At 38.6% G+C, this 18,579-nt stretch overlaps 2 protein-coding genes across 5 annotated transcripts; one reads left to right on the forward strand and one right to left on the reverse strand.

Annotated features, from left to right (window-relative positions):
- The first annotated feature begins 4,432 nt into the window (after positions 1–4,432).
- Positions 4,433–14,183, forward strand: LOC114139412 (uncharacterized). 4 transcript variants are annotated; one of them, XM_028009345.1, is made up of 13 exons: positions 4,433–4,462; positions 9,057–9,093; positions 9,243–9,443; positions 10,210–10,380; positions 10,468–11,943; positions 12,028–12,120; positions 12,207–12,311; positions 12,416–12,525; positions 12,620–12,811; positions 12,915–13,077; positions 13,201–13,366; positions 13,470–13,564; positions 13,653–14,183. In XM_028009345.1, exons 4-13 carry the CDS (start codon positions 10,224–10,226, stop codon positions 13,736–13,738), a joined length of 2,643 nt encoding a protein of 880 aa, XP_027865146.1. In that variant the 5' UTR covers positions 4,433–4,462; positions 9,057–9,093; positions 9,243–9,443; positions 10,210–10,223; the 3' UTR covers positions 13,739–14,183. The 4 variants fall into 4 exon arrangements, with proteins under 4 accessions (XP_027865146.1, XP_027865148.1, XP_027865149.1 ...); XM_028009347.1 differs by having other exon boundaries at positions 9,246–9,443; XM_028009348.1 differs by having other exon boundaries at positions 4,437–4,462; positions 9,060–9,093; positions 9,246–9,443.
- Positions 4,992–9,249, reverse strand: LOC114139414 (cis-aconitate decarboxylase-like). The gene is made up of 6 exons (XM_028009351.1): positions 8,989–9,249; positions 8,519–8,573; positions 8,207–8,394; positions 7,948–8,040; positions 7,396–7,601; positions 4,992–6,927 (listed from the first exon to the last, which is right to left on the reverse strand). Exons 1-6 carry the CDS (start codon positions 9,004–9,006, stop codon positions 6,003–6,005), a joined length of 1,485 nt encoding a protein of 494 aa, XP_027865152.1. The 5' UTR covers positions 9,007–9,249; the 3' UTR covers positions 4,992–6,002.
- Positions 14,184–18,579: the final 4,396 nt, after the last annotated feature.

An 18,579-nucleotide genomic window follows, 5' to 3' on the forward strand; every position in this document is an offset into this window, starting at 1 on the left:
GATGTTGGGACTTGCAAAAAATCATTAGTCACAATTCTCCATCTGTCTTGAAACTAACACAGCATTTCAGAAAAAAACCTGCTAATCAAACATGGTGGTGGCAGAATGATGATCTGGGCCTGCTTTTCTGCTTCAGGACCTGCAGGACCTGCAGATTCTGGTCTCTACCAGAAACGCCATCAGTTTGTCAAGCATACTTTGGTAAAGCAGCAGAGCATTTATCAAAAGTACAACTGAAAGTCCACTTTTACAGGATTCTCAAACAAAAATGAATATTTCAGTGTCCTATTCAAAATCTGGACTTCAATCTGACTCAGATGCTGTGACATTATCGTTTATGCCCGGAAACAATTCAATGTGACCGAGTTACACAATTCAGCAAATGCGATTGGACTGAAATTCTTCCACAGCCTTTTAAAAATATCTAGGCTAGTTGTTGGAGATACTTAAAGGAAGTTGTGGCTCTCAGGTTTCTGGTCCATGCACATTTTCTTCCAGGGCCGGGCTGATAGTTTAATTTGATTTATAAAGAAAAATCATCATTTACAAACAGATTCTTGTGCTCACTGAGGTGATCGTCTTTGTTTTATATCACAATAAAAGATTTGATTGCAGTTCTTAGATGTTTAAATGTGGCATCAAAAAAAAAACAAACTCAGGAAATCTGTAAGAGGGCTATACTTCTTCTTAGTAGTTTTTTTTTAAAGCAGTGACCCTAATCAAGAAAGGTTTATGGTTGAGTATGACGGTGTAAATTGTGCTGATTCATTGTGTATTAAAAATGTTGGTGATCCATCAATAGTCGTATTTTTAAAATGCCTTCCTTTTTGTCATTTGACGTCTTAATGAGTAGGTTAAGCTGACTGTAAGGGTGAGTTCATTTCCCTTATTCTTATTTTAAACATTACTCTAATTATTATGTAAGAGTTATCACCCATGTAGAGTGGATCCTCTTTCTTCTTTGATAATTTTGTTGTTAGTATTGAGTCATGTTTCAATAATAGACCTGACAAAATCAATCTAATCAGGTCGCAACACAGACACTTTTCCCACAGCACTTTATCTCATAGAGAACAGTGCATTGTTCTGACTGTGTGGGAGAGATCTTGTTATACACTACCTGTGTCAAAGTGTAAATGTTTCCCTGTTTATTCTGTAGTGTGAAATGATACTTATTGACCAGCACAGGTTTGTTATCCATGCTGGTCCTTTTACAGCTATTCTGTGCTAATATCATGAATGTGCTTTATATATTACAGAACCTATATCTAAAGAGGTGCAAAGATATGCCAAGTGAAACCTCTTAATGATAAACCCACTCAGAAACTCCATCTCCAACAAACAAATGCAACTTTTTCAGCCTTTGTTGAAAGCTCCATTTACATCTGAGATTTAGCTGCACGGGCGCCCACGCTTTTGGTATATAATTTCACTTTTTTTCAATTCATTTTCCATGTTGCATGTGGGTGAAAAAACCCAAAACAAAACAAAAAACAAAAAAACCCCAACAAGAACCATTCACGTGCGACTATCAGATAACCAATATCTCTCCTTTCCTTTTGTCCCAACAAAAATGACTCCAGGTTCTGTTACATTAGAACACAGCATATTGCTTGTTGGGTTTTCTTTTCATCAAGTATAAATACACCCTCATGTTAAAACACAACAGTTGAGAACATGGGCACCTCCTGACTAGTGTTTCCATGTTATTGTGTGTGTGCTCATTTTCCTCCGTACCCTCTGCCTGTCGTCACGTGATTACTCACACCCAGCCTGATTCTGCCGGAGGTTTCTTCCTGTTAGAAGAAGATGATTTCTTCTTTCAATTGGTAAAATGAATCATTGGGTCATTTTTTAAATTGTTGTAATAAACTAAACTTGATCACTTTGTATGATGATGCGATTGAATAGAGCTAAACAAGGAAATCCTGGAAGAAACCCTGTTGGAGGTTAGAGAGGTATTTCATTTTCCTCAATTAAATGTTCTGGAAAAAAAAAGAAATGAACATAACCTCACTCTTAGCACATTTTGTTGAGCAGAATGGGAACACAGTGGCCATTGTCCTTCTAGACTACGTTTCACTTGTCTTTGTCTGCATTTATGTTATTTTACATATTGTATCACATTTGCAGATACATACTACTGCTGACTTTGATTTCTCCTGCAGTTAATTGTTAGACCCACATTTAAATGTGAAAAACACAGTCAGCTCTTCATTCACATGCATTTAGAGTATTATGATGTTTCTCTTCTTTCCTGTCCCCCTGTAAGTTTTTTGCAGGTATTTCTGGTTCTGGAAACAGGTGTCTCTGATCTGTGGTTGCTTCTGTCATTTTAGAAATTCTCCTCATGAAATTGTTCAAGAGTTATGGACGTGCCCCTTAAGTCTTTATTTTTAATGTCACTATTTTGCTCTCTCTTCTCTTCCTCTATTAGCTCAACGCAACAGAAATCTTCTGTTTTTGTTTTGACACAAGTTTACTGTGTAAATATCTTCTATAGAAAAAACTTAACATGAAGTGAATCATAGTTTCAATTGTATAATTTTCAAAGAAGTGTATCATTAGCAACACTTAAGGTTTACCTCAACGATGTAATAAATAATGAATATAAGAAGTAGCTAAATGTTTTGCTCACGTTAGAGTCTTTTTCTTTAATCAGTAACACCCAAAAGTTAATAAGTGCATTTTTCTTTTCTTCTGAAAACCATGGAGAGGCTTACGTATGTTTGTTCAATAGCGGCCTGTTGTAAGGAATTGGGAAGTTCTTTGATTTCTCAGAAACACACTTGAAGCCCTTTTTGGGCATTCAAATTGTACACATGTGAACAAGTCGGTCAATTCTTCCGGCGGCCTGGTGATAAAACCCTGACCTGAGACTTTTTTTAATGATTTACAATAAGCCATTAACCTGCTTGACAGATCAAAGTGGTGCAATTACAAATGTCAGAGGAAAAATTCCCGGTCTTTGACTTCAACAGGGAAGCTTTTTATACCTTTTTCTGTATTTACTCAGGTTAAGGCTGACATTAAAATGTGTTTGAAGATCTGAAACATTTATGTGACAAAAGAGCAGTGAAGAAAGAAAACTGTAAGGAGGACATACTTTTCCCACAGCACTTTATCTCATAGAGAACAGACATCACTGATATATTTTGGGTCAAATAAATCCATTTTTTATATTTTTGGGAAATAGATCATTAATATTTTTAAAGGTTTTAGAGGGCACACAACATCAAAACTTATTTATTCAGTCATGGTCTATTGACTGAAACTTTATTAGTCATTGAGTCATCACTTGTCATTTTTCTTTTGCAGACTAAATTTAGTAGCTGAAAGTCATAGAGGAAAATTATTTTTAGGTAGTACATCTTTCTGGAAAACTACTTCCTTACCCTTAGGTGAAATAATGGAGTTAAATTAATGCAGAAATTGCAAACAAATTAAGCTGATTACTTCCAGTTTAGTCCGACGCTGCTTACTTCCTTGGAACTGGTGTGGGTTTCTGCTCTGGGTCCAGTCAGCTCTTCTCGCTAGAAGAAATATCAATAGCCTCAGCTCAATGCTGTTTACTCAGAAAATGAAAGGGCTGTTAGATGTTTCCATGGGCAATCTCCTCTTTGGGATTAAACTGAAAGAGGGTGAATCAAGACGGTGTTGTTGAATTTTAAGCAAGCCGATCAAAAATGTTGACTTTACTGGACACATATTTTGGTTCTGAATGTCGACTGGAAGGTCATTACTTTCAATCTTATTTCAGACTCAAAAGTCTCACACAGAAGTTAACACTAGGAGTACTAGGTTTTCGATTTGAAGAAAGCATTTTAGGAACTTATCATACAAAGGGAAATTGTTATACTGTCAATAAAATTTTTGTTATTTTTCTGGGTGGGACAATATTTTAATGTCATATTACCAAAAAGCTATTTCAAAATTCCAGGTCATAGATGAACATCTGTTTAGGCATTGGTATGTTACAGGTGAGAATTTTGGTATCACTTAATTTGACGGGGTGTGCATAAGACTGACATGACGCTGTCATAAAAAAAGGCTGACCCAAGGCATAAGCAAACTAAGCAGCCGCTTATGGCCCCAGGGCCACTAAGGGGCCCCCTCAGTGGAGCTGATGTTTTTTTTTAGTAATAATTTCTGTCATTATAATATCAAAAACACACAATTTCACTATGAAGTGATTTGTTTTTACAGTAATATATATTTGATAATGTATGTAGAAATCATTATTTTATGGATAAAAAGAAAAAAAACGTTGCTCTTGGGGGCCCCTGGTGGCCGCGGTAGGTACCGCACCCTTCGCCGGTAACATGAGCTGCTGTGTAATTAGCATCCAAACGTCCAAAGCTCCGGTCAGAAGTTAAGTAAGCAAAACAATGTCTCAAAAAAGGACTTATCCTTCAGGGAGGAAGAAAAGAAAGAGGAATAATAGAAAAAAGCCAAGATAAAGGTTTGTTTTAATGTGCCTTGGTAATGTAATGTAAAAGATTTGTAAAGCTGCTAATAGATAATTAGCTTGATAGCGACCTGGAACGGTCCAGTTCTACAGCCAAACATTTATGCTACACCATTTGTATTTATGTGAAACTGAGTTTGAACTTTAAATGAGTTGATTCTCGTGGTTGGCTCTGTATAGCTCTGAGGTATTTTGGCTTCAAAACACCGTGTTTGATAACGTTTGATAACAATAATTAAAACTTCTCAATGTTTGACATCAGGCTACATGGCTGCTACATCGATGAGCTACTCTATGCTGTAGTTGCAGACATGTTGTTTGCTGCTGAGCTTAATCATTTTGTGGCTAAAACAAACATTATTTTTACATAAACTTCTAAGTTTATGTAAAAATAATGATTTTAACATAAGTCTAAGAAACTTCTGTTAAAATCATTTGAAGGCTCAGAATCAGTCCAGCACCAATACACATTCTCAGGGGAGAAAGACTCACCCAGTATAAATTACATTTTCAGCAATTGGAGTTATGCTTAAGATAAATTTATTTAATCAAAGAATGTCAAGAATATGTGTGTATGTATTCCATCTTAAGTTGGGCTGCAACGATTGCAGTTTTCTGGCCGATCTCTGTTTACCGATGTTTAAAAAGCCTGACATGCCGATTTTGACTTTGGCTGAGAGAAAAACAGTTCAGTGTTTTGCCGAGAAATATTTCACTTTGATGAAAACTATGGCATACGGCAAGATCCCACGCCGCTCTTCGGCTGTTCATTACACAGCGTCTAGTGACAAAGTCGATGCACAGCTGTTAAATTCTGCATGGAGAAGCATGAGAGGAAGATGAAGTTCCTCACACTCCTCTTATCGTCTGCATCCATCCATTCGTTGATCTGATCATTTTAATCAGATGATCTGTCTGGGATCAAGAGGCTTAACATTTTTGAAGCAGCCTTCTACTCTTATTATTGATGAGCTGATGAACGAAAGATGTAACAAAGTGATAGCAGGAAAATGCATGAAAAATATGCATGGAAAAAAGGTGAAGTTCATTTTTTACTGGAAAATTACACACGCAAACAGCAATTTAGGAATTCAGCATGTTTATTAGAATGAATACCCAGATAAATGTGCTACATTCGCCAAGTACAATATGTGAGGCATTGCCTTAAACAAATATTTCAATAAACAACTGATTCAGCCATACAACATATATAAATATTAAATATAACACTAACTAAACACACCCTCTTCAGACCCATGTTGTTGTTGTCTGATGTTTTAATTACATTCTTTTTTCATTCACATTATAGATTTTCTTTTTAGACTAAATATTTTTTCTGTGTAGATTCAAGAAACTCAACCTTACACACCAGCAAGCATTTTAATGTTCTTCTTCTTTGGTAAATTAAACTCTTTGTGATAATAAAATATTTTTAGTATAAATATAAAGTTCAGCATATTTTTTGTTGCATTTTGAGGTTACTTTGCACTAAATAGTCAGACTCTGTTATTTTGTAGTGTAGATTTGCAAATCTTCATTGCAGCTGTGAGAGTAAGTCCTGGCAGTCGTCAAGTCTGTCCAGCTCGTCCACCGCCTCAATCAGCCGCTCAACCTTCGCTGATGGAAGCACTACCTCTGCGTTGTTCCTGAACTTCTTCCTCAGGCTCTCGTTGGTCAGCGGGTTGCGCCAGTGACCGTAGAAGGTATCACAGCGTCCCTTCAGAATGTCTCCTCCCACAAGCGTCACCTGGACCTCCCCGTACATCAGGTTGAAGTTTGCGGGGTTGTCGTGGGGATGCTCCAGTCGAACGCGGCTCAACAGAGCGTGGAGCTCGGGTCGTCTAATGGCGCCAGGGGTGAAGGACTGGACAGTCACCTCACCGTCCAGGAGAGCGCTGCAGGCGTTAAACTGGAAGGAGTGGCGAGCCTCATGCTCTGACTCAGGAAAAGGCCTGTTGATGTATTTAGAGAGGGGGACTCTGAGCAAGATGTCCTGGACTTGATCTGGAGAGATCTTTCCAGGACCAACGCCCACTAGAAGCTTATGGACAGAAGCTGCAGCATCTGCCACCCAGTGCATCCCCAGATGGGCGGGGAAGCGCTTGAAGCCCATGTCCTGCTCCTCTAACAGGAATGCATGGCCATCATGGGGTGAATCTAACGGCTGTGGCTTGTAATCTTCATAAAAAGCACTGAAGCCTGCCACTCCTGCAACAGCATCCAACACCAGAGGACTGGCCTCTAGGCCTCTGGATGCCAGAAGGGCAGCTTCAAGCCCAAGGCGTGAGGCGTTGCCAATGTGGAGGGGTTTAGACTGAGTGGCAGCGTTAGCCATGGGAGCTCCAGCCAAGGAAGCAGCTATCGCCAAGGCATGACTACACTGAGAGGAATCCAGAGACAGGAGGCGAGCACAGGCTGCTGCACTTCCCATGGGACCGACCACAGTGGGAGGATGAAACCTGGCAAAGGACACACAGAGACCTTTTTGTAAATAAACATTCTTGTGACTAAATGAATATTTTTAGATTACATGTGTTAAAAACATATTAACAGAACAATCACACCTCTAGCAAATGGACAAGGTGTTTTGTTTATTTGACTTTTTGGTATTTTATGAAGAAAACAAGTATAGGGAGTGAAGCCGTATGAGTGTGCAAATCACACAGTATTTTTCCTACACTTGGCTTACTGTGCAAATGCTTCAGAGCCCACGTTGTTCCTGAGATTAAGATCATTACGTTTCGTTCTGAGCATAACGGCAACTGCATATAGCACCTCAGTGACCAATAGTACTCTTTTTGTACTGAGATCAGCACAGGGAGTCTATAAACTCATATGGATAAAAGTAGAATAAGCTACATACAAGGAGGTCTGTGCTGAGTAAGTTTTATCTTGATGTAACTTGACTGCACGTCTGAGGAACTGACCTTTTAGGAATATTGCAGGCCTCATTGGAGAACCTCATCAGGCGGCCCTGGATCTCAATGCCCACGTTAAACGCGAGTAAGAAGTCCAGACCGCTGGGTTTCCTGCTGGCTGGCATCATGTCACTAAGCGCTAACACAGCAGGAAGGACGGCCCCTGATGGGTGCGTTGCTGGATGCCAGGTGTCGTCAAAGTCCATGGAGTGAGTCTGGAAGCAAAAAGACTATTCATTAGATGCTGAATAAGTATATCTGAAAGCAGTTTATAGCTCAGTTGACTCAGATCACCTGTTTACAGTCTTAATAAAGTGCATCTTTGTCTGGTGTGTTTAAGACGAAAAGGAAAATTACTTGAAGTACTTCCTGAAGAAACAAGCTTGATGTTCAGGTAGCTTCTCTGGTAGCAAATGCACTCATGGAAATATTTAGGGGCAGGTGGCTTGTTTTGATTTTTGTAAACCAACTGTGTTGTTTGAGGAGCCAGACTGCAGTAACAGCTGAGTTAAAGCAGTTCCTGTACCAGAGACTAAACTTGGTCCAGTTCCTCATACTCACTGCCACTCCGTTGACGAAAGCAGCCAGGGTTGGGGAAAGCCGGACGTTGCTGCGGCCGTACACAGAGCTGATGAAATCAGGTGCATACATGTGCTGAAATGAAAAGACTTTAGTAAATGATCTATTCTTGACCAAAATATTTTTAATAACCAGAGATCTTTGACTCCTTTGGTCATTTGTCCCCACACTGAATCTCCCCTGACTCAGCATTTCTACAGGGTCACTGATTTGCACATTGTTAGTAGAGACTTTGATTTACCTGGCAGTGCTGCAGGGCCAGATCAAAGACATCTGTTGTGCTTCCAATGAGGCCGACCCCAATGCTGTCCAGCACCATCCTTTTACTGCGCTGGAGGACAACAGGGGACAAATGCTGGGGCTTGATTTCACTGATGAACTGTCCAAAACTGGCTGTGACTGTGTCCTCCGGAGCTGGATGCTTCAGGACTGCAGCGAAGAGGAGGAAAAACAAATGTTAGTTTGTGAGAGCTCATAAATGTGGTGGAACACCCGTCAGCTTATTTTAAATTTTTTTGCAACAGAAAATTAGAGAACAAGCAGAAACTTTTACTCTTCACTGCAGATTGATGCACTCCTCTGGCAGCCTGAACTGGCCGGATGGTTTTCTGCAAGTGAAAGACAAAACATTTGCTTAGTTACACCTCAGACACCTTAAGAACAGTCTATTTTTGTCTTTTTTTATTTCTAACATTTAAAGTCTTAAAGAAACCGAGACCACTGCTGTTTTTTTTCTTTGACTGTATGTGTCTCAGAGTGGACTTCACTCAGGTTGTAACTGTAATGAACAACAATCAGGACCTGTTCCTTCTCAAAGAGCTGCTGTCTCAGAGCTGTAACAAGTGTGGCTTAACAAGAACTCCTTAAAATATCGACTTTACCATTAACTCTCACTAAAAAGACTTAAAATAATATCATGGCTAAACATGAAAAAATGTAGTCATTTAGTAGATTCATGATCTCAACTAGAAGGTAAAGTTTAATCCTTCTACTTCACAAATGTAGAAACAGCTTAATTCTTACCTGTAGCACTGAGAACATGGCTTCAACTTGCTTCTGTCACAGAGATTTTCCTTTCTTTTTTCTTCCAGCAGCTTTCTTCCAAAGGATGCTGATGCTTCTCTAGTGGTAGGTAAACCTGCCTGCCTTATATAGTCCAGGACACACAATGACCACAAAAAAAATGGACAGCAGGGCAGGGCAGGTGTATCTGTGACAAGCATCCGTCGAATCAAAATGCAGAGTTTCCATGGTAGTCATTGTCCCCTTTGTCTCAGAAGGCATGATCAACTAGGAGGAGGAAGCAAGAGTCAAAACTTTGTGCAAGGTGCAAACAGTGATGTCACCCTTCTCAGCCTGAAGACTGCGTGGTTGAGTGGGGGAATTTTCATGAACTCCTCCTACAGACTTCTGAGTCTTATTTAAAACAAACTCAGCTGCACAAATCAACACCTCATCTGGCTGAGACACATCACCAGGTAAGACTTCACTTACTTGTTTTGATACTAACAAGAGCTAAACCTTTTGTCAGAGCATGTACCCTGAAGAAAACTATTAATACCACTGGCAGATTTAAATTTTAAATTATTTTTATTCAACCAAGAACTTTGTTTTTGTTAGGAAATCTCCTTTCAAAATATAATAAAGCAACACATAAGAGAATAATTTTAAAAAAGTGTAGGTTTTTATTTAGATTATAATTATTTATCTTTCTTCAAGTCTTTCTTTCTTCAGGACTTTGGTTTGATTATTCCAAAGGGCTATACTACTTAAAGTAAGAGAAAACTTGTTGGCAAAATGAAAGAAAAATACTTTAAGCCTACTTTTGCCAGGGAAAGGAATATTTTGTTTTTCACAGCAGTTTTTAACTTGCTACAAGAAGAAAATGAAAGCATTCACAGTTGTAGGGGTAAATATGTTTGAAAGTAATGTTTTACTTTGGAGTAAATAGTTTCTTTCATTTATCACTCTTCGACAATGGCTCTGCTCACTCAGAACTGGGCAGGACAAGCAGGTCTCAGATCTGTGTGATCATACAGATAAGACAGGAAAGGCTCCAGGACAATAGACTGTTTTATTTAGAGAGGATTCCTAGAGGACATAACAGAATGTGTAAAACGGTTCTGTGCTCTAAATAGTGAAACATTTGGATTTCATTTGATGTTTTTTGTGCTCTGGAAGACAGTGGTTTTATGATATTTATTGTCTGGTATGTGTTGTTTTTTATGTTTTATTTGACTGTAGATAAAGGACAAAAAATGGCTGCATCTGATGGGTTTCCTGCCAGTTTCTATGGGGAACCAGGAGTTTTAGGCATGTTGTCAAATGGGATCAGTGCATTCCTTGTACTTCTACAGAACTTCAACACAGCTCACAATGGCAACGCTCCAGTTGGAGTAGAGAACATTCTCGCAGGTAAAACTGGATGTAAATAACTAAAATATTTCCAAAACAAAAATGTTCTTTAAGAGAGCTTATCCCCAATTTGCAACTTTTTTCCAGGTGTACATCTCATCCTGATTGGCGGTGTATGCCAGCTGGTGGCTGGGCTGCTCTCCTTCCGTAAATACGACCATCTGAGTGGCACCGCCTTCATTGGCTACTCTGCTCTTTGGGCTAGTTATGGTGCAACTAGAATCTACTATGGTGCCCTGCCTGAAAATCCAAATATGACATTAATAATAGATCCGATGATGAGCAACGTGTCTCTTAATAACTCCACACAGTGCTATTTATGTTTGTCCATGAAGGAGTCAGCAATTGCTGGTCTGGTCCCCTACATCATCCTGTCCTTTCTTCTTGCATTTTGCTCTGCCACAGTCAACTACATCATGCCTTTTGTCTTTGGAGCCATCACAGCCACCTTGATCTTTGAAGCAGTAGCTTTAGTTGCATATTCCTGGGCTCTGATTGTCTCTGGGGTTCTGGAGTTGCTCATTTTGATCTTTGCTATCTATGGTTCAGCGGCTCTTCTCATCAAAGGCCTGACTCAACGTCTAGCCCTGAAAGGTTTTGGTACCCCACTCTTTAATGTTCTCTTACTAGGGACCCCCAACTCAGGAAAAGGTCAGAATGGAGGCCAGGAAAAGAAGAAGAACACAAAATATGCAGAGCCAATGGCTTTGGGTTTCTTCTGCGACTCCATTGCTCCATTCATCTTTGCTTTCTACAGCTTTGGGTACATGAAATCATTTGGTCTAGGTGTTGCCTGGGTATCAATCATCTCAGTTGCCCAGTTGTTCTCCAGCTATTACGCCCACCTGCGTCAAGATTGCTACCACACCACAAAGTTTGGGTTACACGCCACATATTGGCTGATCAAAGCTTGGGAGGAGTTTGTTGTGTCTGTTTTAATAGTGGAGGACAGTAAAGTTGTCTCTGGAAGGGATGCAATGGTAGGAGACTGGTTCTTTGTGGTGGCAGCCTTGGTGCTCTGTATAGGGAGCCTGAACATGGATGTCCTGGAATTGATCCATAACTTGTTCTTTGTCCTAGTCACAATCTCCACAGTCTCTCAGATCCCCCTGCAGGGTTACTACATCTTCTTTGGAGTAGCTTGTTCTCTCTTCACTGCAGTCTCAATCTATGGCACCTTCACCCGTCTCATCAACACCATTGCAGAAAAGTCTCTCATACCTGTAGGACCACAACCAGTCTCTTCTGAGCAGCTGATTAGGGCTTTGAGATGTAGAAGGTCTAAACATGGAGATCAGGATGTGCTTCCCCTGGGCGATCAGACCTCAGATGCTCTGTTCTATCTTTCAAATGGGGTTGCAGCTTTGTCAGCTCTTCATTCAAGAAGGATGAGTATGAACCCTTCTCTCCTGCACCTGACCATCCCCTGGGTCCTGATCTCTGGAGCTATCTTCCAGGCCTACGTCAGCAGGTTGCAAGTCACAGGAGGCGGCCGCTTCGGGTCAGTCATCTCTTCCATCTATGTTGTTGTCTGGGCAACATGGACATGGTTTAGATTTGCAGGTATGTTAATGCTAATAGATGAACATAATGACAATACCTGTTGCGATTTAGATGGGAGTCTAATCTTGAATCTCTTTAATTCAGGTAACCAGCTTCAGCTCTCAACCGAGGCAGATTATGGTTTTACTGCAGGAGCCATTGCCTTCCTTGTCATCAACGCTTTCCTTATGCTGATTGGTAAGTTTTATCTATGCGTTTTCTGTGGTCAATATTTCTGTCTGTTTGTTTTGATTATCATGGTAATCTTCTGTTAACTGGTCCAGCTGCTTATAGAAACCTGGTTCTTCTGTTCCTGACAACACTGATGGAGGTGGTTCTTGTTTGCTTCCTTCTCTCCACCCTGAACAAGCTGCCATATAAACTTGAAAGTAAGTTATCATGAGCCACATATGATAACAAGCATTAGTTAATTAAATTTAGATGGATCTTTTCACCTCAATTTATGAACCTTTGACATTATTTTTTCCCACAGTTGCTATGCTTGCATTGGTGTCTCTCATTTGCATATATGGCACTTTTGCGTCACTGATAAACTTCATGTTCTCACAAAGAGTGTTGCCAATGGGCCCTCCTCTCTTTAAGGTAATTACCCTAATGACAAAATGTTTCATTCACTAAGAATTTCCAGCTGCACATGAATTATTTTTAACATTTCCTGTATCATCTGTGACTTCAGGAAAAAATGAAGTCAGAAATATCTGAGGAGCTTCCCTGTCCGGTGGCAAGCTCTCACCTCACAAGTGGCCTCTTAAAAATTGCTCAGCTTCTGGAAGAGGGAGGCGTGTGTGGTATTCCCACAGACACTGTGTACGCTCTGGCGGCTTCCTGCAAGAATCCCCAGGCTATAGAGAAAATCTACAACATTAAGGTAAGATACGAATATCTTTCAAGCGCAATGTGGCATTTAATTTCCACTGTGTTTAATTTATGGAAAATCCATCAACATAATGTTGAATATGACTCTCTTCCAGGACCGGCCAGCAGAGAAGCCTATATGCATTTGCATTTCTAGTGTAGAGCAGCTGGTGGCAGCCAAGCCTCCATTCAGCCCTCTGCTGTGGGAGTTCATGAGGAACGTTTATCCAGGAGGCATCAGCTGCATTGTCAGCAAAGGAGACTGGCTACTCAAGCTAGGTAGACATTGTGAAGTTGTTTTGTTATTGCTTGTGGACTGATATTTGCCTGGTTTTAATGACAGTTTGATCTCAGATAAATAAAATAAAATCCTCACCTCAAATGTTAACTTCTCTTCTGCAGGAGTTGGAGCAGCTTACGTCCGCGTTGGCACCAGGGACAGCATCATGATCCGTGTTCCTGACCACACGGTGACGTGCCACTTGTGTGACATGACTGGACCCCTCGCTATTACATCTGCCAATCCCAGTGGAGAACCAGACAGCACCCACCACAGTATGGTCATCAAGTAAGATACTTTAATAAATGCTGGTCACACACCATGGTACTAAAACCATTGCTTTCTAAACATGTGCAATATTTTTATTTTTTCTACTTTCTTTGAATCGCAGTCGACTGGGGCACAAGATACAAGGGGTCCTCTGTGACGGGGACTCCAATGAAGTTGTTGCTTCAACTGTGGTCAACTGTCTGAGGATTGATGAAGGTGAGTGTAAACAATCAACGTCTCTCCCACTCTCATGTTAGTTTTACCCAGCACACTCCAACGGATGTTGCTCTCACTTTTCATTTAGGTTTCATCACCATTGTAAGAGAAGGCTGTGTCCCTGCGGTTAAAGTTCATCAGATCTTCGAGAGGCTGAAAAACACCATGTTGTGAGCGTCTCCTTCCAGAGGACTTCTTCGTAGCTGCATGCGTCGGTCAGCACCAGAGCAAATATTTAATACCACAGCTTTGTTTATATAAGATATACTGTAACTGTAGCTGCCATTGCAGGCGTTGAAACTCAAGTGACTCTTGAGCCTAGAAATGTGATGTTCATTTTGACTTGAAGAATTTCCCCTAAGATATCCTAACTTATTAAAAATAATGTTTCTCTGTCATGTTATTCTGAAACTGCATTTTTTATTATTATTATTGTTTGCAATAATATTAAAATATATTTAAAAATATTTTGTAAATATTTATTCATGTAGTTAAAATATTCCATCTGCGCACATGGTGGCTTTTTGGGCTGTGAAGAACAAATGTATGTAATAAGATCCATTGTGCATTGTTGCATTACATTACTCTGTTCAAATAAAGTATTTAACTGCTGCAGTAACATAGTTGTGTCATGATTGATCTTGAATATTTGAGGATGAGGATATTTTGGACATATGTCAAAAATAAAGAAAGAAAAATGGTGGAAATGTTGCGGAACACATAAAATGAAATCATAAAGCCATTTTTTTCTTCAGTCATTCCACTCTTATATGAGTGACAAGAGTGTTCTTGGCTTGTACATATTGCTACATGCATTTACTCTCATTTCAGTCTCTGGTAAACATTTGCCCTACTTACAAAGAACACCACTTTGGTTGTTTGAAATTATTTCCAGTGATAAAAAACAGAGACATATTGTAGAAACTAAAGGAGTGAACCACTGTCACTATTATTAAGGTCAAACTATTTCTAAACTACCATTTGCAAAGCATGAGCAGCATGTCACTGCAGCATGGCATTTCGGTTATCAGGGCAGATGTCATGACTACTTAATCAAGTAATATCAACCTGTCACATTCCCAGAGTTAGTCTGTGTGAAGCACAACAGTAAAATAGGGGAGACAATATATATAATTATATCCACACCAGGAGTTTGAATGTTTACATTTATCGTCTTTGGTAATGAACCAAAAACGTGAACATCAGTTTCATTGGTGACTTCGAACTGCTCCTGAATACGAGCGTGAGTTGTTAATTTTGTGACTGACTGGCATCCAGGATGTACAAGCAGATATTGGAAATATTCTAATGAGCAAAATATTTTGAATGGTGAACATTATCACCAGTATGTTTGTAACATTTTCTTTACACTTCAAGTTTTAAGCAACCTGTTAAACTGAATAATATCAGATTTAAAAAAATTATCTGTTTTAATTATTTCTTTATTAAGTGAACTTTTGTTTTCAAGATTTAGATACAGTTTTTTTGAAAAATGTTGTTTGTACATATTTCTTCATGTGTTATAATAATAGTGTTACAATCAGACACTTCCAAACGACATACAAACAGGATTGTGTAATAAAAAGAGGAAAATAGCAGGCGGAATATATTTCGCAGGTCGGCCTTCATGGATATGCAAAACATATGCTGCTGATCAGAAAGCGCAAAATAATAGGGGGAAGATATACAAAGTTTATGACGTAACTTTGAAAATATAAGGTAAGGACTTACCTTTGCAATCTGGTACTGCTAACAGAACCAGATTGCTGTTTTTGCGTCTATATTTAGTTCATATGAAAAGTAGTTGTAAACTGGCAATCAAAAATGTCTGCAGTGACTTTGGTGAGCAGGAGGCATAGGTACAATGACAGAAGACATTGCTCGTCAAATATTTGGAACATTTCAAAATATAAAATCAAAATAATAAAAATCTGATTAGAACTATCCTCCAGAAATGCAGATTTTGAGCTGTAGGATAACCGAAAAATTCCAGAGCACCAGCACATTTCTATATCTTGATGCTCTGCAGAAGCATGTCTGTTTTGCCCAGAAAAGGTGACAGAAATATTACATTGATCTGCTGCATGTTCCACAAATGGAATGGATCAGTGTTGTCAGACTGCTGAAAGTATTTATGCAATTAAACCAAAACAACCACGGGTTTATTTGGATTAATCCTGAAATATTCTTACTGTTATGACATACAACGTTGCATATTTAAATTACATGGCAAATGTAAAGTCATCATTTAAATAGGGTAGTCCGCATCACTGCTGCACATGTCATCACTTGCGTAGCAAATCTTTGTAGTTCACATGCAACACTCCCACTCACTCCTCATGCATTTTTTCCCCCTCACACAACTTCCTGCTCCTTATTTGGAATAATTGTGGAGCAGGTCCTTTGTGTATTAAATTGTCACTATCCAGTGACACATATCAAATGTCACTTTTCTCAATGAATGACCCAAACTTCCAGTGTGGGTGGCTCGTCACATCTTTTTTTGTTCCTTGAATAGTGTTTTCCTCATCCTAAAAAAAGCAAGGTCTAAAAAAAAAAACTAAAAAAAAAGACAAAACAAACATACATTAAAAAAGATATGTGAATCATTAGATCACATCCCAAAAGATGTCTCATACATTAGAAGGTGTCATGTAGGAATGTAATATATTCATGATGTCTGAAATTAGCTGTGAGGACTGATGAGAACACATGATCACTGCTTTGATTTTAGCTTCAAAGTCTTGAAATCATACAAATTTTATATTTGATCAAAAAATCATTATTAGATCAAAATTTCATTATTTTAACAGTCTGTTTCTTTTAAGATCAACCGCATTGTTATTATTTGGATCACCACTGCATGTGTTTGTCAAATGCTTAAGATTTTGTAAGCGTGTTTTAAAGCATTGAAATTATTCAACAATTATTCAACAGGTATGACATAGCAAAAAATAAATAAAAACCCCAGATATGTCTCTGTTGAATACTTGCAGAAGTATTAACTTTTTTACATTTACAACCACAAACTTCAATATGTATTATGAAAGATACCAACAAGTAGTGCATAAGTGTGAAGTGGAAGAAAAAGAATACATGGTGGTATATTTTCTGTAACACATTACAATTTGAAAAGTCTGTAGTGTATTTGTAATCAATCCTTTTCACTCTGATACCCCTAAGTAAATTACATACGTACATCTTTATTAAGTCCGCCTGTGTGTGATTTCATCTCAGTGTAAATCCACTTTTTCTATTTAGGCCTCATATATTGCACATGTATTAATAAAGTACATAGTTCTTATTGATGCCAGAATAAATGGACTGAGCTTAAAGATGATGGTATTAGCTTTCGGTAACAGTTTTTGTATACAAAAGTTATCATTTCTTGTTACCAAACAAGAAATAAGACTTCTTTTTATACTGTAGTATAGTATCATTTCTATCTTTTTCCTAAGGCACCTTCTACTCCCAAATAGACAAATAAGTCCCTTTAAATCACAGCAGTTTTTTTTCTTTAAATATTGCATTAAGATCTCAAGTATCAGACACACTAGTTCCTTCTCGTCCATCTTTAGCTTTGTTAACAAGTACTGGGTTGTCTCTCATTTGAGGAGGTTAGATGACGCCACATCAATATTCTTTGTTTCCTTAAGCGTTTGATTTGTATGTTCAAAAGATCAATAGTTAAACAGAAGATAAAAGAAAGATAGTAGAGTTAGAGAATAAACGTGATTGTCTGATTGGTTAATGAAAGATGGTCTCACACATACCTCACGGAAGACTGTGATGTTATAATGTCAAATTTTCACATGTGAACACGTTTTTCACATTAATTTATTTGCTTTTTATGTTCAATCTGTTTAGTCGAATAATGATTGAATGAAAACTTTTCTCAAGTATATTTTTGACTGACTTCCTGAAAGAAATTAAAGCTAGGAGAAGAAAGAAAAATAAATTCTGTAAAAAGTGGAACAGGAACAAATAAACCCATTGTCCTCAGATTTTCCAGAACTTATTTCATTGGGTGTGGATCTCTTCATCCTTCTTTCCCATAAGTAATAAGGAACCACTTGGGTCAGTTTACAAAGCACACCTTTCAGTCTAACAGACACCGACAGTTTTTTCACAGCCCTGGGAGGAAGAGGAACATTTTCTGAAAGTAAACAGCAAAGCTGACCGTAAAGGTGCCTGATTTTTCAGTGTCCTTCCTCGTAATTAGTCACTTATATGTTAAGTGGGACCGCTCCACTAAAAATGAAACTTTAACACTCAGGGAGTGTTTTTCAGACTGATATTTACATAATCCTGAAACATGTTTTTAAGGTGTTGCCTGAGTAAAAGTTTAGGTTTCGGTTTGATTAATGCCACCTAAAGCTCGAACTCTGTGAAATTTTACTGCAGCTGAAAAAACACTGTGTTTCCAATTGATTCTTTAAAGTTCAAAAGGTGCCTCCTCCACCCTGTGTAAGATCACTCATCTATTAAGAATAATCCGCAGGTTTCTCAAGTGATGAAGCATTCCAGCAATGTGAAGTAATTCAAAAAGAAACATTTCAGCCGAAACTGATTGGATGGGTTCAACAATCCTAAAACAACCTGGCCAGACAGTACCATAAATTTATAATATTTTATTGTATTTTATCTATTTCATATCACACGTAAGCCAACAAAAACCTCTGCCACCCACATTGAAACTGAGTTGTTTATCGAATCATTTAGTTAGTACAGACATGCTGGTGAATGATTGTGCACATTAAGAATAATAATGATTAATAAAGCAAAAAAAAAAAAAGATTGGATCTGGCTGAGTTTCACTTAATTGTGTGTCGTGTAGTAAAACCTCAGAGCCATCTCGCCATGAGCCAAATTGACCTGAACCTCTAACATGTGGGCTGTCAATTAAGTGAGTTTGTTTTTGTGGAGCATTCTTTCATTCTAAGAAAACATTACGCTTGTTGGGTTATCAGTCAGAAAAGAATAATGTGTCAAAGTGATTGTTCTGTTACAAAGTT

This window comes from Xiphophorus couchianus, chromosome 23, assembly GCF_001444195.1.
Source record: "Xiphophorus couchianus chromosome 23, X_couchianus-1.0, whole genome shotgun sequence".
NCBI lineage: Eukaryota > Metazoa > Chordata > Actinopteri > Cyprinodontiformes > Poeciliidae > Xiphophorus > Xiphophorus couchianus.